General features: G+C 41.5%; 1 protein-coding gene across 1 annotated transcript in view; it reads right to left on the reverse strand.

The window, feature by feature from the left end:
* SLC7A11 (solute carrier family 7 member 11) overlaps positions 1 to 25,200 on the reverse strand; it is a 69,486-nt gene that overhangs the window by 39,269 nt on the left and 5,017 nt on the right. Inside the window, exons 3-6 of the mRNA XM_035112158.2 lie at positions 21,119 to 21,234; positions 12,399 to 12,524; positions 9,033 to 9,132; positions 8,383 to 8,427 (exon numbers count right to left, since the gene is read on the reverse strand). Of these exons, the coding sequence (XP_034968049.1) occupies positions 8,383 to 8,427; positions 9,033 to 9,132; positions 12,399 to 12,524; positions 21,119 to 21,234 (387 nt within the window). The remainder of the gene's footprint in view (positions 1 to 8,382; positions 8,428 to 9,032; positions 9,133 to 12,398; positions 12,525 to 21,118; positions 21,235 to 25,200) is intronic.

Here is a 25,200-nt window from a genome sequence, read left to right on the forward strand (position 1 = left end):
ATACTGCACTTTCCTGTACAGTGCAAAAGAAAGGGTGGTCTGGTTTGCACATAACATTTAGCTATGGTTTATTAAGTCCCAGCTTGGTGTTATGAGTGAACCCAGCCCAGAGGTTTAGCTATGGCATGCTTGCTGCTAACAAATCACAATCTGGTAACCAGGGAGTTGTATCTAATGTAGTGCTAAGTTAAAGTAACTTAGCAGTATACTTGTTGCAGTGGCGGAACATTGCTGTGCAAGGAAAACACAAGTACCAGTGCACCAGATTCTGCAGTGTAAGAGTATACATAAGCACATGACCAAAGATGGTGGCACAGCAGATTTCACAATCTGTTGTTGTACAACAAGCTTCCACTAGCACAACTGTTGCACTGGATTCCTTTGCTGCATAGCTTTTAAACTGTGTCATCTGCTAGCACAAGGTGTCTTGCACTAATGGACAGAACACAGTGGATCAGCGGCAGAGCTAGCCGCTCGGGCACATGCCATGCACCCGAGGGTGGGGCTATCTGTCCACAGGGGCAGGGCGATCCACTCACTTGCTCCTTCACCCAGGTCCTTCTCCACCCAGCCCTCTTATGTCAAGGGGGGCCTCTCGCTGTTTCCCCGCCACTGCCACCCCGCAGCACAGAAGGGCCAGGAGAGCTAAGCAACGGACGCAGGGCCCATCCTGGCTCCGCATCGCTTTCCACCCTAGCAACTCGCAGCCGGCTCCTGCACGCACACACACGGTGCTCCCCCCCCCCTTGGCAGATATGCCAAAGCATCCTGCTGGGTGGAGCCACGGAAGCCCTGGCCCGCCCCTCGCCTCCGCGGCTCCACCCAGCACCTGGAAGGGAGAAGAAGCAAAGCAAGCCAGCTGCCGCCGCGCCGAAGCCAAGCAAGGCTTTAAACCGGGTACCGCTGCAACGGGGCTGGCTTGGGAGTCATGGGGGCTGGGGGGCATGCTGAGTGTCACCCCCCTACAGAGTGGCACCCGGGGTGGACCTCCCCCATTGCCCCCCCTTGCTACACCCCTGCAGTGGATACAGCTCAGTGTTTGTTGTTTGATTACAAACCTTTGATTACAAACCTTATTTTATTTTATCTTTGGCTTGGTTGTTAACATGTGAACCCAGTCACACCCCACCCCATATGTTCACCAAATTACAATGGCACAAAACAAGAGCAGCTGGAAAACATAACCATATATTAGGACAACTTGTGGTTTGTTAATCAAGCCATCGCTTAGTGGGAACCAGGCTATTTTTTGTACAGTCTAGACCACTGGCCTAAGTATTTGGGATAGTTCTATGTGTGCTGCACAGGTAATAGTCAACAGCTAGTTACATTGACCCTGATATAAAAGCCTAAAAGTATTTCTAGACCATAAACCATATTGAATAAAAGTGAAAGGAAATACTGTCAGCCTTGCCCTTCAATTTTATTTTAAGGTACCTGGACACCTTTTAAATTTACATGAGCAAATGAGCTATAGAATAGCATTTGAGGGATTAATGTATGTCACTTTTGATTACCTCAAGATAAAATATTACAATATAATCCTACCATTTTTACACCATTTACTAGGCATCGTGGCCTTCGGGGAATGAACAAATTGACTTTGAGCCAAACATATTTTTTTTTATGCACATGTGAAGCAGAACAACACACACACACACAATTAAGCACAGGGCACTCAAACAATTCCTTAAAACAGGGCACTTTAGTCTCAATAAGAAGTTAAAAAAGACAAAACTATATTTTGATGATAGCTCATGGGCAGCATGAATATTTAACACATTGTGTATGGAAATGCCCCTTACATTAAAGACACTAAGAGAAAAATATAGCTTGTTCCTTTCATCAAACATTTACATAGGTGATATGAAAAGAAAAAATAATTTTGCTTATTAAGGAACAGCTTATAATTCATGTTAAATCCAGCTAAAGTTTGCGTCATATGCTCAATAGATAAGAGCAATATTTCCCTTTTGAAAAATGATATGCAAAATGTTTGACTATAAGGTTTCACCTATACCTGCATAACTCCCTACTCAGATAATCAGGGCTCACAGTGTAATCCTATACATGTCTACTAAGAATTAAGTACCCTCAGGTTCAATGGAGCTTTGATGGACTTTGACTCTGTAGAGAGGTACTTAACTTTGGCGAAAATTGAAAGGGGGATCCTGGTGCCCTCCAGATGCTGCTGAACATCCAACGCCCACAAGCCCCAGCCAACATGGCTAAAGGTTCAAGGATGCTGGGACTTGCAGTCCAGCAACATCTGGGATTCCACACTCCTAGACTAGATCATTATGTCACTTCTTAGTTTGTGCATTCAGTGAAAAACAAAGAAAGTGAAATGGTAGTGTGGAAATGCACTCCTTGAAAGACTCAATGAATGAGTTTTACTCATGTGCAAAGTCTGAGCAGTCAACATTATCTGACGCTGATAAGGAATTTTCCTCAAGTTGGTGATTGAGACTTTCCAGAAGTAATATTTTGTTTTGTCTTATCTCATCTGGACTCTTTAGCATGTGACTTGCATCACTTGTTTGAGCCATCTAAGCTGATTTGCGCTGCAGGCACTTGTATGTAGTGCATTTGCTTTCTTCTTGTGCCTTCCTGTGATCTTGCCTGTGGCGAGGGGAATGTTTAGTATTTAAAGATATGTGGTTTTGCTGCCAGCACTACTTCCCACTATAGGTGAGTTGCCATCTCACTTGTGACTCATCAGCTATAACTAAGCGAGGATACACACAGACCTTCATGTAGGAACCAATGCCTGGAGATGTAGTGAAATGACCTAACAAATTCCTCAGAAGCAGTCTCAGGAAATTGCAGAGAGGTGTAAACTTGCAGACAAGGAAAACTCACCTAAAGTTTGACCTGCACGCCATTAATTATGGTCTCCCTGATGTTCACAGCATCTATAAATATCCCCAAGCTACCAACAGTAGACAAACAGCTCTAAACTGGATCCAAACCAGAAGATCAATTCTGCATTACAAGGTTATCATTTATACAGGAGGAGGGCTAGCGATGTGTCATGTCCCCTGAAGAGGTGACCTGCAGAAGAGGCTCATGTCCACATTACTTTTAAAGCATGTTTATACCACCCCACTTTAACAGTCATGGCCTTCTCCACAAAGAATTCTGCAAGATGTAGTTTACCCCCTCACAGAGTAACAATTTGCACCCTTAACAAACCACAGTTTCCAGGATTATTCGGGGGAATCCATGTACTTTAAATGGGAGAAAAGGCAACACGTTAAATAACTGAAGCATATTCTACTGCATTGTGGGTAAAATGAGCAAGCAAGGGATCAAACCCTTCCTGGCAAATTTGCTGGGAAAATCCGAAACCTCCCATATTACCCTAAATATTTTTTGGAAGACAGGTCAAATGATATTACACTGGCCGTGACAAAATTTCTTTCGAAGGTTATAAGAAACAAATATCATTATGCCCTAGATAGAACAAAATGACCGCCTTGGTTTCTTCCATCTGTCTGTCTGGTCATTTTAACTGTATCTTGTTTGGGGGGTCTTTGGACCGCAATAAAGTATTATTATAAATAAAGGAGTGCACAAAGGCAGCATATTGCTTCTCTCTTCTAGACCAGCCAGTCATGCACCACCCAAAAAGAGGATATGAATTTGCACAAATTTCCCATAAGGTCATCTATAAATATAGACACAAATTTTAAGGGAAATACAATACACCTCGCCATAGTGTGGCAGAGACTGGGTGATTTGTGTACCTGCTTGGACTGCAGGCCACAAGCTGCTAACTGTTGATGGGCTGGCTCCTGGGCTCCTGTTGTTATGGTTCTTCATCTTTAAACTAGACTTGGACTGGACAGCCCTCAAAATAGAGAGTGCTGTCCTCCGCAATGCATGGCCACCCTACTGTCTTCTGGCAACCCCATTCTACTCCTTGGTACTTGGGAGTGTCCCATGGCTGAATGTGCATGTGTGTGTCTAGAAATTAGGCACTATGGCAGAGTGCAGTAGATTCAAGGGCTCTAGATTTTGGCAAGTCAAAACACCCTGGGATTCTCTGCCCCCCACCCCCCACTCAATGAAGTGATAACAAAGAGATCTCAGTATGAAATCATGCGAGATCATAGCACCCAAAATAGCTGCCATGCTCTTGTGAGAGAAAACGGGACGGCCCTTTTTTTTCCTGGGACACTTGTGGGGTATGCTATCAGCCCTATATTCAAAAGAAAACACAATCAAGCTTCAAGACTTCAAATCTCAAAATATGAACACACTTTCCAAAGGTGAACTGTTTCCAGTTAGGCTCCAAAGTAAATGATGTTTCTAAAACATTGAGCATCCAGCAGTTCCCATTCTGTCACTGTCCTCCTTTCAAAAGAGCTCAGGGCATGTGAGTGAAGTTAGACCTATCAGGCTTGATATTTAAAGTATCATGTGAGTTATTGATTTAACTAAGAATGATAGTACATCAGATTGCAGCATGCCAAAAAATTTAAAGGGCTGGAATTCACCAACATGTTGGAAGCACTGTGACATTTGGGAAGCTGCTCACCTCTCATTTATCTATGTCAACATCACCTTCCTCAAGTCTGGAAATATTTTCAGTATTATGCTTTGTCTTTTCATTTCTCATTGACTCAAGATGTGTTGACTTTCAGCCATTAATTAATATAAATAGGAAGCAGACAGTGCATTAATTAAATATGACACTCAGATTATTTAAATCTGATATTAAAAACCCACAAAGATCATTCAGGCCATTCTGATACTCTGCTTTCCCAAAATGAGTGATTATATCAAGCCCTGGCAACTTGCTCCAAGTCTGCTGCATCTTGGCTCCAAAGAACAGAAGGAATAAATGAAGTGAGAAGAACACTGGAAAAGCCTAATAGACAAACTGACTAATCTCACACCCCAAGGTCATAGCAAAGCAATTCATTCTCTGTATTCCAACAGGCACTAGACATGATTTATCAATCTGAGAATAGGCTTACAAACACTATACATCTCAATAATACATTCTTTGCACAGTGTAACTTTTTAAACAATGATTGATTACCTGGATGGCCTCAAACTTATTTAACAAATGGAAACAGAACATTTGCAAACTTTCATGTTTAAACAAGGAATTGCTCTATGTACATTTTGCCACAAATTCTAGCAAGGATTTATGACAAAGGAATTTTTGAGACACTGTTTCCAGCTTTAGCTTTCATAGATATTGAAGAATTTTTGCCCTTGGGTCTCTCCAATTTATTTATTTTTAGGCCCTTACTCTTTTATAGTGACAACACTGGAATTTTCACCTTAACGCTAAATGATTGCAGCACTTTCCTGAAAGTTCATGTCTCCCCTTAATGTTACCTATTTTTTTAATTTTAAAATGCCCTAAAATGTGTACAAATAGATGTTTTTAAGCAGGTAGTTTATGTACTTCATTATGAGAATCAACAGCTTGCACCATTCATTACTGGATCATTGTTCTTCATTCACTTCATTAAATTATTTCATTATTGTACTCTTCATTAATTTATAATTGAAAGGCTGTAACTCAGTGGCAGAGCACATGCTTTGCATGAAAAAGGTCCCAGGTTCAGGCATCTCCAGGCAGGCTGAGAACATTAATGCCCAGGAAATTGCACCAATGTTTCTAGTTATGAACAATGACTTCTAAGCTACAACACTGAGAAATGGCATTTCCCTTAATAAGCAACAAAATTGGTATATAGTGCAACAGAGAAATCTTGTGATGGTTTCCACTTCCCTATACTCCATAGAGGAAACTCAAAGGAGCTGGTCCTTCCAATATGCTTGTTGCAACATAGGTAGCATGAAGGTCTAATACATGAGGGAGCGGAATACAATATGATGCCATTGTCAATTAGGACAGTCTTGACAAGGGTCAAGGTTTCCCAAAACACTAGTATTCTGATAAATGCAACACTGGTTATGGATGCAAACAGCTGCCCAGTCATGGATTCAAAAGATGGCCTTTTGCAACTCAGTATCTGCCACCCTCATCTCTCCATTGGAAAAACAGAAAACACAACCTGTTTGTACAGGATTGTTTCAAGTGAAGTAAGGAGGAAAAATTGAATATGGCAGGCTAAAGCAGCCACAGATATAATTCTTCAAATGATTCCACATATCCCTGTACCAAATTACTGATTCAACGTCTCCCTATGCCATGGAGATTTACTATTTTGAGGTGTAACTATCTGTGTTTGCCACATAGTTCTTTTCAGGCACTCTGTCGTCCTAAATGTTGCAGAAGGTTAATTATCACTGTTTGAGCATGAACTGATTATAGGAATACCAGCTGCCAGTTCTTCTACATGGTGAAGTGCACCTGGAAACATACAACTGTGACTGATTTTGAGGCAAACATTTACTTTGGCACGGCACGAGACAGAAGGATTCATTATACACTTCCTTGTTCCAGGCAGTAATTTGCATCTACAGCTCTTCACAAAATATTACAAATTACACATCTGGAAGAATTATAATCCTTTTTTATGGCAATAGCAACAGTTCCACAATGATGTTCTACAGAGAAGTCCTGTACAGTGTGAACTTCTGTGGGAGATTTAAATAAAACACCTACAGCAAAGCAAACAAGATAGTGATACAAAGCTGTGCCTGTGGCTATGAGCCTCAAAACCTGCCTGTTCAAATAATTAAGCTCTGCATCTCCAGTTGTTCAGCATTAGAGGCCTCATCCAAAGATGAATGAAGCCAATAAAAAGACTAGCTCTGATTTTTATTGGGTGTTGGTGCTGAGCTGTTGAATCATCAAACGCCTTTCCTCCACTTGAGTCAGAGAAGCACTTCATTCTTCTGTGTTGCTGGAAAATGTCTCAACTATTTGGGATGCACATGTGCTGATAGAATCTTACTCTGCATCTTCCCATTAGTGCATATAGAAACTAAATTTAAAGTACTAACCACTGTTTGATTTAATTGGTTCTGTGTCAGGACTCTATAACGAAGCCAACACTTCTGATCTAGTGCTGCTACAAAGGCTTCTGTTTGTATCGCAAGCAGCAACTGGAGGGAGTCTGCTTATGGTTACTTCAATAATCCTGATTTTTTTTTCAACATTCTAATGTCATATGGAGAATACTTCCACGAATGCAGAATTAAACACATCGTCTTCCACTTTAGTTTCCATTAATAGCATTCAGCTGAATATTTTACAGTACCCCAATGGCTTTCTAACAAGAGAGAAGCAACAATGCATATGTGCCGTAGCACTCTGTCAAATTCTAGCCAGGCTACATTTTTTCTAGGTATTATCCATTTTGGCTGAAATAGCCAGATAAGACTAGGTGGGCCCAAATTGACCCAATTTAAATGTGACAACATGGGGCTCACATAGCAATGCACCTAATGCAGGTTAACCACAATGACAGCACAATGATATAACCCACCTACACAGACTGAAAGGCCACAGCATCACCCTTGCATCAAAGGGCTGCCAGCATATCAGGCCAGCAGATAACGGTATATTCAGAAACATAACAAGGCCATGTAGGGCAGGCATCCCCAAACTTCAGCCCTCCAGATGTTTTGGACTACAATTCCCATCTTCCTCGACCACTGGTCCTGTTAGCTAGGGATCATGGGAGTTGTAGGCCAAAACATCTGGAGGCCCGCAGTTTGGGGATGCCTGAGGTAGGGGGAAAATATGCAACCCTACACATCAGAGTTGGAGAACTTTTATTACCCCGAGACCCACATTTCCTCAAGGGTAACCTTCTGGGGCTTCAGGAAAGTGGTGGGACCAGAGTCACATTCACATAACATCCACACAAATCCATTTAGTAAAGGTAAAGGTAAAAGGTAAAGGGCCCCTGGACAGTTAAGCCCAGTCAAAGGCAACTATACATCCATTCAGTATAACCTCCATCCATAAACAGCGGCTACATGGAACACTTCCATGGATGTATTCCATGTAACAAATTTAAATTGGGCCTTAGTGTGCTGAGATCACATTCTGACTGAGCAGCCTTATACACAGCGAATCATCAACATTTAAATATGCTGTGAAATCGGCATTCAAAGCCTTTCCTTTCCCAGTGACATGTCAGAGGCATCTATTCAATGTTTTCCATAGAAAATTGCTGGCATGCTGTAAATGGGGAGAACTACTTTCTTTTTGTCTTCAGTACACAAGAAAAGATACACACCTACGCAGGTCAGATCAAATTAATAATTAGCAAAATTTCAAACAAAAGCATATTCAGACTGATATCATCATTGCAAGGAGAAAGCAACCTGACCGGCATGCAAGATTATCTGAAAGAGCATAGGTTTATTCATTTATTTTCTAGAGCAGTGGGACTTTTAAGATCAGTTTAAAAGGGGGGGGGAGTGAGGGGAAGAACATACCTTTCTGGGTTCTCTACTTCTTCAGTAACAAAATTGAGGTAAAACCTATAAAAGCAAAGTTTAAATCAATTTTATTTACCAATATAGAATTTTTCACATGCAATATAAGTGTTACTTAATACTCATAATAACTCTGTACAGCAGATTAGGTTTTTGAGTTCACCTTAGAGTGCCCAAAAATCTCCCAGAAAATTGGAAGTGGGCCCCACCCCAGGAAAAGTCAGTTATGCTACAATCCTATATTCATTCATCCTGAAATAAGTCCCACTGAACTTTCGGTAGTGGGGGGCCCATGTCAGGGAAGACACATACAAGAGTGCACTGTCAAGCTGCCTCATACAAAGTACAACCACTGGTTCATTTATATAGCCATTGTCTTCTGCATTGACCTGCAGTATCTCTCCAGGGTTTCAGACAGGAGTCTCTTGCAGTCCTACCTCAAGATGCCAGGGATTGAATTTGGGACCCTCTGCATACAAAGAATACGCTAGAGCACTTATGTCTATCTCATAAGCTTAACATCTGTATCATAGCCTCCTGCCATGCTCCAAGTTTAAAAAGGGCATCAGGTTGGCTGAGATTTACCTAATAGCATATTGAGCATACAGTGGTCACGCATTCAATGTAATCCAACCTGTCATACCACTTACCAGCCTGAGTAGGCATACATTCCTGAATAAAAAGCAAGAGGCAATCCCTTGACACTGGCTGCATTCCCCACAAATGCATCTTTAAAGTGCTGAGTTTCTCCTGAAAAGCAAATTAAAAATATATATATCAACAATTTACAAAGTGTGCAAATCACCAGCATAATCACCCATGAGATAAATCCATGTATTGTTTTTCTTAAAAAATCATTCTAATTCCAGCTTAGTAGGTTGGCAGTAGAGGGTTCCATGGCACAAGCTGAATCCTCCTTCCACCGAGCACTGGTGGGCGGTAAGGAAATTTTACCATCAAGAAAGATGCATTAGTGGGTGGTAGGTATAAAAAGGTTGACTACCCCTGCTTTAAGTTTAGACAAATGGGACACCAGAAGCATGTGAAGAGAGCCATCCTTCTGTTGGCTGGCTACAAATGAACACCATCCACGGACTTCAACAAAGCTCTTGCAAGTTTGCAATAAATGTCACAGTTCAGGTAACAGATAACACATACAAGAAGTAACAACTACTGAAACACTGGATACAAAAGTAGTGCCTTCAATAAACAAGGGCCATATTCATTCAAGCTAATGGCTATACTCTTTCAAGGTGTTTCACATACTACATGCTGTGGGAGTGATTCTGGGGTTGATGTCGGCAAGCCGCATCAAGCCTGGCAGGAGAGCTGTCAAATGTAAAAGGTTATCACGTGCAATGCTGGCAAGCCACATTGTACGTCGGTATTAGCATACACGCATCTATGGGTTAGGTCATTGGGACAGAGCAGGTCACCATAGGACTGGGCAGAGGTGGGGAGAACAGGATGGAACTGGTTTGGGCAAGTTATAACTAGGGAAGCAGGTCCAAGCCAGAGAGGTTGAACCCAGGTCGGGAGGAAAACAATGGAATGGGGAGGAGATTCTGGGAGGCTAGCAGCAGTCACAAGATTGAGGGGAGGGGGATGTGTAAAGAGCACACATGTGACAAGGAGGTGTTCGAGGGATACGTGAGGATCAGGCACTTCCCTTATGGAGGGAAAACTGGGTGTTGGCAGGATGTGACACATGGGGAAGTTCCACCTTTTCTGGGATGTCCTGGCTGTCATTGGAGGAGGACTGCATTGGTTGTTAATGATTTACTTGGTTACAAATCTCAATAAAAGGGGGCTCCTGCTTTTGCTCTGGGTCACCCCCGGAATATACTACCTTTGTGTTGCGTCTGTTTGCCACCTCAACAACATGCCACATAATAATTAGCAAAAGCCACATTATATTTAAGCAAACATCAGTACAGTACCATCAGAAGCAACACCTAAGGGCAAGCATATTAGAAATAGGCCCCAGGAGGTGGCTACAAGCGTATAACAGGCTGTTCGGAATATTTACCCTCTCAGTCTAATTCCCAGTGAAGACTGTTTTGAAAGCAGTTCTGCTAATTTTTAAGACCAGCTAACAAGAAAATGTACTGACAAAACAATTCCTTCCTGGTGAGCACATGCACAGTTATACTTACAGAATGTAGTTCCCCAACTTTCTACTTCAGAAGGGGGGGGGGAGTGGCAGAATTCCAAAAATAAACATATGTTTGCTTAAAGCTATATCCATCACAACTTATAACAGAAAATTGTCATAAAATATATATGCTATGGGCGTCATTCGGACACTGCAAAAAGATCCTGTAATATTTTAGCAATGTTCTTCCAGCACAGTTAATTTGTTCTCCCTACTATTAATCTACAGTAGAACTGAGGGAGGCCTATTGCCCAATCAAGGCTCAGCTAGAAAAGGAATATATTGACATTCCCTTCAGTCTAGAAAGATCCAGTGGTGAGCCTGGGTGCGTAGGGTCAGTTTGGCAGGCTCTTCACTAAGGCAGCTGTCACATGAAGTTCAGTGGTTCACCACGGAGAGTAGCCATGCACCAATTCCAGCAGCTCCTGGGGCTTTTCAGCTTCCCTTTTCCTCCTTCATATGCAAAGTAGGCAAATATGAAACTTCCATTTACATTTTGGAACAAACTGCAGTTTTCAATGATGTCCAAATATGGAAAATTGTGAAAAGTTTGTCATAGCATAGTTTCAAATCATGGTTTGTTAATTTACTGCAGCCTATACAAACCATGGTTCTTGTATTTGGATGAAACAGGAAACTGCAGTTTGTTCCAATACAATAACAGTTATTCACATTATATCCATAAACATAGGGTATTAAAAATAGCTGGCACATGGATTATCTTATTATATTTAAAGTAACCCTTAATTAAAAGAATTATCCATCTGTTTAAACAGCATAGAGGAATAAGCTGAGAAAAGTTTTGAAAGTGAACGCCAATTAATGGGAGTATAAACCTTAAGGAAGAAGCTGGAAATTTTTAAATCAAGAGTTTGGCTGTGTTTGGATGTAACTCATAACCACAGTTTAGCATTATGAAAATAACTCTCCATATGCCTTGGTTCACACAATCCTCCTCCTTTCTCATGGCCAAATGAAGGAACCTGGAAACTTCTACCCTTCTTTTAGATTAACCACAGTTTAGCTTGTTGTGCAGTTAGTTGAAACAAGTCAGATTTAAATGCTATTGTTTGAACTTGGCTTGTTTCATCTATCCATAGGCTACTAATCACCATTTGTCTGGGTTTGGATTGCAGAAGAAGATGTATTTAAAACCTTTTAAAAGTCAGAGGTTTACACAGACACACCTCTCTATTCAGGCAAACAACAGGAATGACCACAGTTCAAGAAACACAGTCCAGAGAGGCAGAGCATTTGAGGAAGGCCTCAAGGGCTGAATTTGCCCCATGGGTTTGAAGCCCCCTTCAGCCCTGTTCTAAATTATACAGCAATGAGCATTCAAGGGTGCATGCAAACATAAAAGCACACATCTTGCAATGGAATTTGATGAATGAAAAGCATTGTGGATGAGTTTTGCTCACAGATTATGTATTGTCTTCTAAGTGTGTGTGTGTGTGTGTGTGCACGCGCACATGCGCACATGCATACACACACACACACACACACACACAGCTAAATGGAATGCAGTATAAAATAGTTGTTTGAATGTCCTACTGGAAGTTCCATTCCAATGTATTTACCCTTCAAATACATTTTTTGTTGAGAGGAGCAACTCATTAGTCCTTCATTTAAAACATTATGGATCCAGCCTCAATGTGCTCTCATCAGCATGCTGCTGTAAATATAAGTTCTTCCCAGCATAGTTCCACTTCCAGTTATTTACATGACAGTATGGAGCTTAAGTTGAACAAGCAGAGACTAATTAAGAGATTTTGCTGGCCTCAGCACTATATGGGTAGGGACAAGGGTGGGAAGGGGGAGATAAAAGCACTTAAAATAGCATTTACTTTTCACTTCATACCTTTAATTAGCTGCATAACTCCAGGGACTATAATTATCAAAATTGCTACGAGCTTGCAAAAGGTTAGGAAAATCTGGATGCGGGCACTCCAGCTGACACTCATGCTATTCAGGACCATTACAATTGCTGGAAGGGGGAAAAGAAGAGAGAATAGTTAAAAGAAAGTGCTACTCATCCCTCCAAAAGCACTGTAAGCTTCATCGAGGGAAAGCTTTCCCCAGCATGCATTCTAGGCATTCACAAAAGAATTGGAGTTACCCTTATAAATGTTTCCTTCATTAGTCTTCTTGCCACGCACTTTTTTTCATCATCCCACTCTCCTCCCCACCCCCCACCCTCACTGCCATTGTACCAGCCATAAATTTATTTGCAAGCTTTCAACAGCAGATATTAAAGTTTCTTCCTTCCTGGCAGAACCATTCAGTGTTGATAATTGATGAACTGGTATAACTCAGCCTTTAAACTGAAAATTAATGTCACTTTCCCATTTCAGTTGTAATCTTTAGTTTGATTTAACTACAGATTTGTATGGCATTGAAAACATCAAACAACCGAATAAAACAATCAGAGAGCCAAATCCTCACAATTATGGGCCCTGCAAAACATTTCCACTAATTTCTTCTCCTAAAGGTTCTGTGTGGTTTCCTCTAGAGAGTTGCCTTGGGGAACGTGCATTCAGCAAGGTGGTTATAAGGAACCTTTCAGCTCTCTTAGGGAGCCTGAATTACTTATCTACTAAGTTACATCAGCTTTGTATCAGTTCAACTGTAATGACATTTTCCAAGTAAATCTGGGAAATCTGGGAAGAATTCCCCAGAATTTCTTGGGCAGAGGGAATGACTTTAAAAAAAAAATGTTTCCATCTGAGATGAAAATAAAACTTCAAAGATGAATTAATTTGTTTGTTTTCTTGCATCTGTATCCTGCCTTTCTTTCCTTGTAGAACCCAAGGCAGAATTACCTGTGGTTACCAGGTGGTCTCCCATCCAAGTACTAACCAGGTCCAGACATGCTTAGCTTTAGCAAGCAGGTGACCTGAAGTGCCTTCACATGTCTGACACACACACACTTCTCCCTACCCTATTTGCATGGTGAATAGTAATTTAATTTAATTTAATTAGTTAGTTAGTTAGTTAGTTAGTTAGTTAGTTAGTTAGTTAGTTAGTTGGAATTTACCACCTTCACAGACCAGGACTCAACTCAAGGCATCTAAAACAATGTTTTTTAAAAATATAATTTTTTAAACCTAAAAAACACCGATTTCACCCACCAGGATATTTTGTCAAGCAACCTGCCCTGCAGCTGATGTTATTATATATGACATCAGGGATGTCTTATATGATGACTGAGCTGAAAGATTGTTTGCAAGTACTGCTGATTAGCTGACAAAGGCATTTACAAGGTGCTTTAAAGCCCTGACGGTCAACTGATTATCAGTGCTCCAAAGTGAAGCACATGGCTCTCTGCATGAAGGGACAATCAGCTGACTGAAGAGAGCTCTGCACTGCTGAAGACCCCATAATCAGCTGGGATCAGCTGCACTAGGGAGTTCTTCTTTGGAAATTGCCCAAAGCTCTCATAAAGGACAACCCCTCTGGCCTGAAGACAAGCACCCCCCTACACTACATCCTCTGCCTAGTGAACTCCATGTACCAGTTAAGTAATGTAGGAGGCATTTGGCTCAGTGGAAGGCACCAATGAATGTCATGCCTCTTGCTACAGGTGGTGCGGAAGGCTGTTCTCTAGAGCTCTAGACCTGGTCCAGCTTTTTAGCTGGAGACTCTGCAGCCTCTGATGACTCCTGGACTCTGGAGTTGTGACTAATAATAGATATTTGCAGCTTTGAAATTCAGTCTCAACAATTGCCACCTGCACTTGCAGGAAGTTAATCCAGTCCTGACAATGAGCAAATATGCAAACAATGGCAATTTCTGCCCCCATTTCTGCTTCAGTCAGAATTCTCTAACATCCCTAGTAATTACACTCCTCCTCTGCCATAATGAGGGTACCTGGTTGTACAGTAGCTACATTTTTACTTTTTCAGTCTTCCAAAGCGATGCTAGGCTGAGATATTTGGGGAAATTAAAAGGGCAACTAGATGCCTAGAGTGGAAAACCGGGGGGGGGGGGGTATTTAGGGAGGCAGGGTAGATACCAGCATGGTCATTGCTAGGATGCTGGGGCCCTGGGAGCTACCTAAAGATTCCAGGTGCATGTGTAGGGCAAGCAGGAATGAGCAGTGGTGTCTGGCTAGCCACAAGAGAGCAAGAAAACACATTGAGCATGGACATCTGCATAGGCAAAGTCTATGCAAGCAGCCTGTTCTTGTTCAGTGCATGAATGGCAGGGCTGAGGAAACCATGCAATGTAGGAATTGGGCAAGTGGTGCAGTCCACCTTGTATTCAACTAGCCATACTTGGCCCGCCAGCTGTTTTTGAACTACAACTCCCATCATCCCTAGCTAACAGGACCAGTGGCCAGGGATGGTGAGAATTGCACTCCCAAAACAGCTGGAGGGCCAGGTTTGCCCATCACTGAACTAGAGTAATGTGTGAAGGGGACTAGAGCAGTGTTTCCCAACCTTGTGCCTCCGGCTGTTTTTGGACTACAACTCCCATCATCCCTAGCTAGCAAGACCAGTGGTCAGGAATGATGGGAATTGTAGTCCGAAAACAGCTGGAGGCACAAGGTTGGGAAACACTGGACTAGAGGAATCTGTCCTTCATGTATAAATATAAATATATTATATACATTGCAATGCTGCCATGACCAGCTATAAATATAAAGTAGGCAGTCAGAATAAGGAGCTTAAACCAAAGAAACAACAACAACAAAAGCTTTAAAAGACACCAGTTAACCTCCAATTTTTACAAAACAGAGAAAGGATCACAGCGGGGAGAATAACATGTTTAGAAGTTTGCACTGGGCCCAGAGAAGTGACTGTTTGGTTGTTACAGATGTGCATATGATTAAATGACTTAATCCTTATGTTTAAAGGAAAGGGCAATTAATGGTCAATCAGTAGCCAAAGAAATAAAATATTGTTTGTTTTTTTCCATCCAGATACTCATTCAGGATTAACTGGAAGGCTGGGTTAACAGGAAAACCACCATCACATTTACTGTGCAGACAGATTCATGCAGAGTCATGGAAATTAGCAGACACAACAGAAGCCTTGTGAATCTGCCCTGGCTAGATCTATCAAATGCAGACTACCCAAGAAAAAGACTGTGAACTTGCATACTAAAAATACTGAACTAGTGTAACGCTTCATATTGCCAGAATATTGATTCACAACTATAGTCACATGTACAGGAACTTTTTATAGGTGTACAGCATGTTTCTTTACACAAGTTGGCCACCAGCTTCCTCAACATGAAACAACAGAGTTCACAACTTCAGGATTAATTTAATCTCGTGTTCGTTATGTTGAATTATTCTTTAGATTCACAACTGAATACAACCTTGGTTAGGTAAAGGTAAAGGGACCCCTGACGATTAGGTCCAGTCGTGACCGACTCTGGGGTTGCGGCGCTAATTTCGTATTATTGGCCAAGGGAGCCGGCGTACAGCTTCTAGGTCATGTGGCCAGCATGACAAAGCCACTTCTGGCGAACCAGAGCAGCACACGGAAACGCCGTTTACCTTCCCACCAGAGTGGTACCTATTTATCTACTTGCACTTTGATGTGCTTTTGAACTGCTAGGTTGGCAGGAGCTGGGACCAAGCAACGGGAGCTCACCCCGTCACAAGGATTTGAACCGCCGACTTTCTGATCAGCAAGACCTAGGTTCTGTGGTTTAACCCACAGCGCCACCTGCATCCTTGGTTACAATGCCACAAGCTAAGGGCCCATCCACACTTGTCCCAAGTCAAGAAACCTTGGGTCCATGTGGTTTTCAACTTGTCCAATGGCTTTCCCCTGTAAAACCTTCTCTTTAGCACAAAATTGGAGCAAACGTCAATCTGGAGAAAACTCAATGAACGTTTGCTCCAGTTCAATGGTAAGCAGTGGGTTTTGCTGGGGGAAAGCGGGTGGACAAAAATATAGATGAGCCCTGAAAGAGGTGTGGGAATCTAACGCTGATTCAGTGGGAGAGTTGGTGGGAGAGAAGTGGCGACTCAGTAATATGCTGAGGGGGAAAGACATTAAACTGTAATATCTGTTAGCAATACTGTTCTTTCAGGCTAATTGCACAATGATATATAGGCTGAAAAGAAGCCATAGTATATGAAAGGACTTTAAACACCAACTTGATCTTTTAATGGAAAGAGCAGAATAATAAGAGTTCAGCTCCTCTGCCTTGAACACAGTTATACAACTCAAGGATGAATGAGTAAGCCCAGCATCTTTGCTCCTATGAGAACTTAGTAGCAACATTTCAATACAGCGACCTGCCTTGCAGAAATATGTGCTTGATTTTCCATTAGTTAATAGCCAGCAAGAACCTGAGTTATGTGGATGACAAAAGTTCACACAGCATCTTGTAGCTTCCTTTCTGAGCCGTCCAAGGAATGAATCATAAATCACTCTTCTTAAGTGAGTCCTGCTTATTGCAATGAAAAAGCCAGCATCTGTTTGAGAACAGTTTATCAGTATTTATAGCAAGACTTCATTGTAAGTTCTGCCATGTTCAAACTGGCCATGAGGCTGCCAGCCTGTTTTGTGGCTGCTTTGTTGTGGCTTTGTAGTTAGTCATAAAAAGAGGGTAAAGGTGTCACTTAATATTACAGCACATGGAGTTTGGTTTTATAACTACATCTGTGTGTTCATCCACCTGCAAAGTTTGCACAATCTTCCTAAGTTTAATGTGGAGTGTGGGTGTGTATTCTAAACTAAAAAACAAAGGTAGGGGTGCAAAGAATTACATAGAATATATTTATGGAAGTATGAAAAGTATGAAATGGATATGGAATCTCATATGTGTCAGTTTTGCATTTAAAGATATGTATGGGGCACTGCCAAAAAATAGAGCTACTTAACATTTATAAATATAGTTATTTTAATCTATTATAATATCACAAATATACAAATAAAAAAAATAAACACATTTTGATATTTTTGTGAGCCAAAAACTGTATTGGACGATTCACAAAACTGCGAAATTGGAAAAATAATTATGTTCTGATCTGCACATGAGTCAAGGAAATGAAGATCAGGACAGAACAGTACAAATTGGAATTTACAAAAATTGAATTAATCAGGCATCCAAACAGTACTGCTTGTGGAAGTTTGTCTGACTATGGAGGTGGTATCCAGACTATTCTAGACAGAATCTGACTTACGCTAAAGAATCAGGATTTGCTGTCTTGCTGTGGGGGAAGGGTGGTGTCTGACTGATCCACCCCAAGCTGCTTCTGTGGCACACAGCACCATTCACCAACGGAAGATCATGCACCAATTGCAACTGCCTCTGGATAAGGACAGTCTAGTCACAGTAATTCATGTGCTGACAATCTGAACTACAACTCCCATCAACCTTGACTATTGGCCACAAGAGCTGAGGCTTATGGCAATTGTAGTCCAACAACACCTGGAGAGCACCAGGTTGGAAATCCCTGGTTTATCTTTATGAGTCTACTGTTTATTCTAATTCTCAAACCATTATCTTAGCTCAGCAAGTGATCCATAGCAAACTCCACTCCCCAGTTCATTAGAGGTAAGGGTGTTGTTACCTCAAGGGGCCCAGATAGTGCTTCTTCTTGCTGTATGCTCAAAGCAGGCCTGAAATACTACTGTATTTGGTTATCAGTATTTTATTTTCCAAGGGCAAATAGGCTTGCCCTGCAGGGTTTAGCATGCCTCATCCTGGAGTCATCCCAGTTCACCTTCTTCGTGCACATCTTTCAGTGTCTCTCCTGACAGCTGCCTGCCTTGTTCTCAAAGGGCTTCCTAAAAGAGACTCCATCCTGCTTGGCAGGGGGTTGGACTGGATGGCCCTTGTGGTCTCTCTATGATTCTATGAAGCAGTAACTCCTCCAACTCACTCCCAGGATCTCATTGGGTCTCCATGCCAACCACTTGCTGTTAACTCCTGTCTCCCTCCTCAGGTGACACTATTTTAGGAGGACTCCACCCTTCTGCCATACTGATTCTTTCTTTTTAATTAAGGCACATAATCCTGGTTTATCTCAAAGATTGCCCCATTAAATTAATCGTGATGAAATCCCATTCTCAATTATACACTCACTGTGGTCAAATTAAAGACACTAGGAAAATGTTTACAATGGAATCCTTTCCTGCAACCAGCCACCAACGCTATCCCAGGGGCAAATGCAGGATCAAACATCTGTTTTAGTATTATCTTTCCATGAAATATTTTGCACATTAACCTCTAAAGCTCATAACTTTAATTTAATTACTTAGATAGAGCCTTGGGGTTTTAACATAATTAAGAGAGAAATAAGGTGGTCAGGTATTGATTCTCTCTCCACGTTTTGGTTTGGTGGAAAAGCACACTCACAAATAACTTTGGGACCTGGAAGTTCAAGGACAATCCAACTGAAGAAAATGCAAAATGAGTGCATTTCCTTGTGTAACTAGAATTGTCTTGCATGACTTCACTCCTTCTTGATGCCTTTAATTTCCTTTCTAATGTGGGGTCTGGCTGCCTGTTTGTAATATCTGTTAATATAAGGGCCCAGCTTACTATTTCTGCATATTCCTAGCACAAAGACTTCTGTAACAGATAGATACACTATATGTGCAGCAGCTGGAAAACAGAAATGGAAGATTTGCCCTTTTGCTCACTTGTTAGGCAATGTCACTTGCACAGGATGTAATTATATAATTTCCAAAAGATGTAATCTAGGGATCCAGATTTATTCACACTTAGTGTAGGTCAATTGACATCAATGGAACATATATCAAGCCCCAACTTAAGTTCCATTGATTTTAATGGATCTGCTCAAAGTATAGTTCAGTTATTTTCATTTCTCCTACAGATGTTGTTAATAAAATGTGGCCCTAGTTCAATCCAATCTTGGGTCCAGTTGCCATGATATTAAGTCAATGCAATATTGCAATCTTGTGGCAAATCTGGAACAAGGGGATTTCTGAGATATATCCAGACTCAAGGTTTGACTTTCTATGTCAAACCCAAGAAGATTTAATTTTGCTCAACAGAGGATGGCTAGAGGTTGACTTTAGAGCAGTGTTGGTCAACCTTAGGTCTCCAGCTGTTTTGGACTACTACTCCCACCATCCCTAGATAGAAGTACCAGTGGTCAGGGATGATAGGAATTGTAGTCCAAAAACAGCTGGAGACCTATGGTTGGGATACACTGCTTTAGAGCACATGTGGAATCTACCAGTATGCTGTGTAGTGGCCTCCATAAAAAAACCAAAATCATTTTTATGCCTAGTGGTCATGCTCTCTTCATGACCTGAATACATTAATATTTCAGTCCTAACTGGATTGAGTTACAGTCACCTTTTTCATATTCAGTCTCACCCCTATATCAAGTCTCTGCATAATTGCTGGGGCTTGGGAAAAAGATAAATGTGTGAAAACTGGAGCAAATACTGAAGCACCTGTCAGCTGCCACATTGGTCAACAAACAACTGATATTCAATGATATCAAAGGTCTCAGAATTTGCACTGCTGACCTCCAAATACTGAACACTGACTAGGCTCATAATTAGAAGTTTAATACTCTACTGACAAAGGAAACTTCACCACCATGGGCCCTAGAATATTGTGCACCTGTGCACAGGTGCACCTGCAACTACAAGGTAACCCACTCATTTCACTTTACACTAAACTGGAAGTTTAAGTGTAAAAGTGAAAAAATAGTTTTTGTGACTGGCCCTTGAAAGTGCATAAGCAAATACTGCCCAGCATAGGCCAAGCTTTTCTCAATTAGTCTTCATCACTCTGGGCACACCAATCCATCTCAACTAGTTAAATGGCTGGTTCCTCTCAGTCTCAATAGTAGACCATAAACTCTGCAGGGCTAAACAAGCCACAAAATTTCAGGCTCTGCCGTTGAGCTAATGTTTGCCAACCACCAACGTGTGTTTTGTTTTTCCAGGCAATCAAACAATCCGGCTGTCGTGTGCCAAGTGTCCCACATCTTGGATCATAAAGAGTAGACATCATTTCCCTGTTGCCTGCACCATCGTGACAGTGGGCCAGAAAGACAGAGCTATTTTATTTCAGCAAGACGCTGTCTTAGGAGTTATGGGATGAAAGCTCTGAGTCTGACAAATTCAGTAATTCCAGTTACAGATTTCACCTATCTAATAAGTATCATTGCCATATCTGGTCAGTTCTCTAGTCTGAACAAAAGATATCAGCCAGCTGGTGCTTTCTGCATTTGTACCTTACCTTGCCTACCCTGCTTGGTTATTTTTCACCCCTTACCGTACCTCACAAGACAAGCCTTATCCAGCCACTGCAACTCAAACTTCTAGCAAGAGTGTTGATTTCATATTGTCTCTTTCCCACTGTCAAATATAAACCCCTTGTTGATATTTTCCTCCATTTGGCCCAAAAAAGTCAGAAATTCACTCATATAGCCCATCATTTTAGGGATTCAGTACGGTCATCATGAAGTATCTCTGAGAACAGTCTATTTTAAGACTATTAAAACAATTCAGTTACAAATTCGCATTTATTTGCCTCATATGAGTTGTATTAATTGAGTGCAGAATTTATTCTTGTTTTCTTCTGCCTATCACCTTCTTCAGCCCATTTCTCCTAAAAACTGATACTTACTGATTCCCATAGCTGTAATCAGTTTAATAGCAAGGTCTGGGATTTCACACTGGATAAAAAATGGTTCCAACATGTAACGTCCAAATGCCAGGGAAATTACTGCTGTGGCAGCAGGGCTGCAATAGAGAAAGAAAGGGGGGAAAGGCAGGTGAGTTTACAGGTGGATATGGAGATTATTTACAGTATACATGCCTACATGACACATCAGGCAGGCTGTGTCAAATATATTACACATGTCAAATTGCTGGTGAATTTTCATGAATGCAAACTGATGTGGAAATGTAGAGAACTGAATATAACATTTAAAATATGTAAAACTGAGAGAAACAGAAATTAATAGATTTGTCCATCCCTACTTGTAGAGTTTTAGGGCATTGTCATTAAGGTATTCATTCTATGAAGGCTGGATAACATTTGCAATTATGAATTGTTTGTGTGAACAGTCTAGTCACGTGAACACTGTAACATCAGAAAATATAACTCACACAACTATTGTGACTATCCTTCTGCCAAGCAGAAAAACCTCTTTTGCACTCTTTTTTTTTTTAAAAAAAAATTCATTTATGAAATTCATTTAAATGGGAACAAGTTCTTTTGTTCTCCCTTTTGTGCTCTCGGTAGCTGCGATTCCTGTGCTTTTGGGACTTTTTCTTGGCTCATAATCTTGAGGTTTTCATAAGCGTCATTTCTACATTTTGTGAAGGTCACAGTCACCAGGCCTTATTAAAATGAGGAACTATCCCTAAAGAAACTTAATTTGCACAAAAATCTACACGCAGAGGAAACAGATTGCTATAAACAATTGCTGGAATTCAAATACATAGAATTCAAATATATAGAACATATGCCAACACTATATGGGCAATATAAGGAAGCAAAGAAAGACCTGCTAAGTGCTATTAGAACCTATAGAACTCTGAAATTAACAAGGGAAATATGGGAAGGAGCAGAGCAGCATACAAGAAAATTCTAAAGATCAAAAAAGAAGCAGGCTTTGTGAGAAGCCAGTGGCAAGAACTAGGGTTGGCAGTGGCTGAGCGAAGAGAAGACAGGTTTTGGCTCCTGGTGTCTCGGGGCATGAATGAATCAAGGTCAACACTAGACGCCACTATATTGGCACAACGTTGGGTGGATTACTACATGGAACTTCATGGAGAAAAGACTCGATGCTGAAGTGACCATCGACCAGTCAGGTTTTCCTGAGTGGCAAGTGGTGACCCCTGTAGATAAAATCTCTGATAGAGTCTAAAACTAAATAAAGCACCAGGTGAGGATGTCGCCAGAGCTATTTAAGACTCATATGGACTGGTGGCAACCCATCCTGGCAAAGCTCTACATCCACATAAATAATACAGCTCAAATGCCAGCCAGCTGGAAATTGAATATCACCATGCCAATTTACAAAAAAAGGGGATAAAACCCTCCCCCCAAATTACTGCCCCATTAGTTTGCTGGACATCCCCTCTAAACTCTATGCTCGTCATCTGCTTACCAAATTAACAGACTGGCTAAGTGAAAATAATACCTTACATGAGGAACAAGCAGGGTTCAGAGCTGGATATAGCACTACTGACCAGTGCTTTACACTGTCTCATATTATTAACAAATATATCAATCAAAGCAAATGTAACCTGTTCGCTGCCTTCATTGACCTATCTGCTGCTTTTGACTCAATCAATCATAACAGACTGTGGGGGAAATTCTCAAATGCTAATATAGACCCAAGACTATTATTATTAATTCGTGAACTGTATAGTGGTACCGAAACATGAGTCAGAGTGGGATTAAAAGGGAGGTCTCTCGGAAGCATTCAAGACATCAAGAGGTGTGAAACAAGGCTGCATACTGGCTCCCACACTTTTAAACTTTTATATAAATGATATGGTGCCACAGCTAGCACAGTTGCAATCCCTCACCCCATCAATTAGAAATAGGACGATATCTTGCTTGCTGTATGCCGATGATGTGGTGCTCCGATTACTCTCCCCATTAGGTCTTAACAATCTGCTTACAGCTTTCAGCAGGTATTGCAAGCAGGAAGAGCTCGTTGTGAATTACTCCAAGACCAAAATTATGGCCTTTGGGAAGTGGATTTCCAGATTCAAATAGAAAATGGATCAGCAGAACTTGGAGCAAATACGCTCCTTCAGATACCTGGGAACCCTTTTCACTGAGACACTCTCATGGAAGGGGCACATCGAGGCTACGAAACTCAAAGTGCAGAAAGCTTGTGGGGCATTAATGAAATTCTATTTTATGGTGGATGGTCAGCTGTTGGAACCTGTGTTGAAAATCTTTGCCAGTAAAGTGGTCTCCCAGATGCTTCATGGAGTAGCAATATAGGGTAAGGACCCAAATGCCAATAAAGCCTTAGAAATAGTGCAGAACAAATTCCTCAGGAAAGTGCTTTCGCTCCCCAACGGGACTCCAGCTGCTCTTTTCCACGTTGAAGCTGACGTGACAACAATACAGGCTATAATTGATTACCTGTGCTTAAATTATGTGAAAAGACTTCAATTTCTTTCAGAGGAGAGATTCCCCGCTATGTCACACACAGAACAGAAACAGACCAAATGTTGGAAGGACGGTCCCAATTGGTCCCCATACCAATTACAATATTTTCAGGTGACTATGAAGATAGACAGGAGGCACTTAAAAGATTGTCTCTTTAGGTCCAATGCAGAAAGGGATCTAACCATGACGGCTTCTACCAAGAGTTCGCCATGGTTCCCACTTATTAAAACGGAGCATACTCGGGCCAGTTACCTGTCAAAGCTCCCACTTGCCGTGCTTAGAATCGCTTTCACAGAATTATGATTCCAATCAATGCCCTCGGCAGTGTTGGATGTTATGTATATTATGAAGAGACACTTTGTCTGTGTGGGCAACCCTGTGTGGAGGACCTGTGCCACTATTTATTGCAGTGCCCGTTATTTATAGACCCAAGAGACTGATTCAGAAAACCCCTGTTTTCCCTTTTAGTGGAAAAATATGTGTAAAAAAGAAGAATGTAACATTAGATCATTGTGACACTGTGGAACTTGCTGCTGATTCAAACCTCTCCTTTCTGGGTACGCTGCACTACCTTCGTTCTCCCCATTCTAACTGTTTGTTTCAGTCTTCTTCTTCTTTTCATCAGTCCAGACTGGTGTATACAAAGCATCCTGGAATGATTGGCTACGCGTATACTTTTGGATGAGATGATACCTACATGTGCATGATCGTCATTGTGCACTGCTAGGTGGAAGCTGAGACAGGCAAGTTAGAGGTAATATTACAGTTCAATGACAAATTCCAGCCAGGCAAAGGTAGTACTCAAGAATTGTATGAAGAACAGGAGAATCACGTCAATGGCCCATCTAGTCCAGCATCGTGTTGTCACAGTGCACACTCAGATGCTCATGGGAAACCTTCAAAAAGGACTCATGCACAAGAGTGCTCTCCCCCCACCCCATGTGTGGCTCCCTGGACCTTGGAGGCAGTAGCCACTGATGGCCTTATCGTCCAATAAGGGAACTGGGCAGGGTCCCCAGAGTCAAAATTACACCCGGTGGGTTGTGTTCAGGCTGAAAAGGGTTCCCCAAAAATTGCCTAAAGGCAATTTTGAATGTAGAAGCTGAGAAAGAGTTAAGCAGCTCAGTCCCTACCCACTTTTTTGCTCCAAATTCCAGGCTCACAAAACTGCTCTTCTTTATGAAAACAAAGCCAGGATTGGGGCTCTCTTATATACATTGCATACTATGCTAAAGTATTTGACTCATCCTTTCAAAAAACAACAACACATAGATGCCAAATTTATTGACACAACGCCAATCAATTTATAGCAGAAACCTAAAGCATTACTGTGGCAGGGGAGGCACTCTTGATAACTGCAGATCTGGACAAGCATGTATCTCAAGATGTATGCCATATCGTGGCTTGAAAGGATCTTGCCTTTATTTGTTTTGTGTTGGGTGTGGATTAGCACTTGCTAATCAATTCAGTGCGTTCCCAGGAGAGTGACGCACCTCAAATATATATCCCATTCAGAGTGACTGAGCAGAATTGTTGTTGTTAACCAAATCCTTTATTGCTACAGCTTG

Source organism: Zootoca vivipara, chromosome 9 (genome assembly GCF_963506605.1).
Source record: "Zootoca vivipara chromosome 9, rZooViv1.1, whole genome shotgun sequence".
NCBI lineage: Eukaryota > Metazoa > Chordata > Lepidosauria > Squamata > Lacertidae > Zootoca > Zootoca vivipara.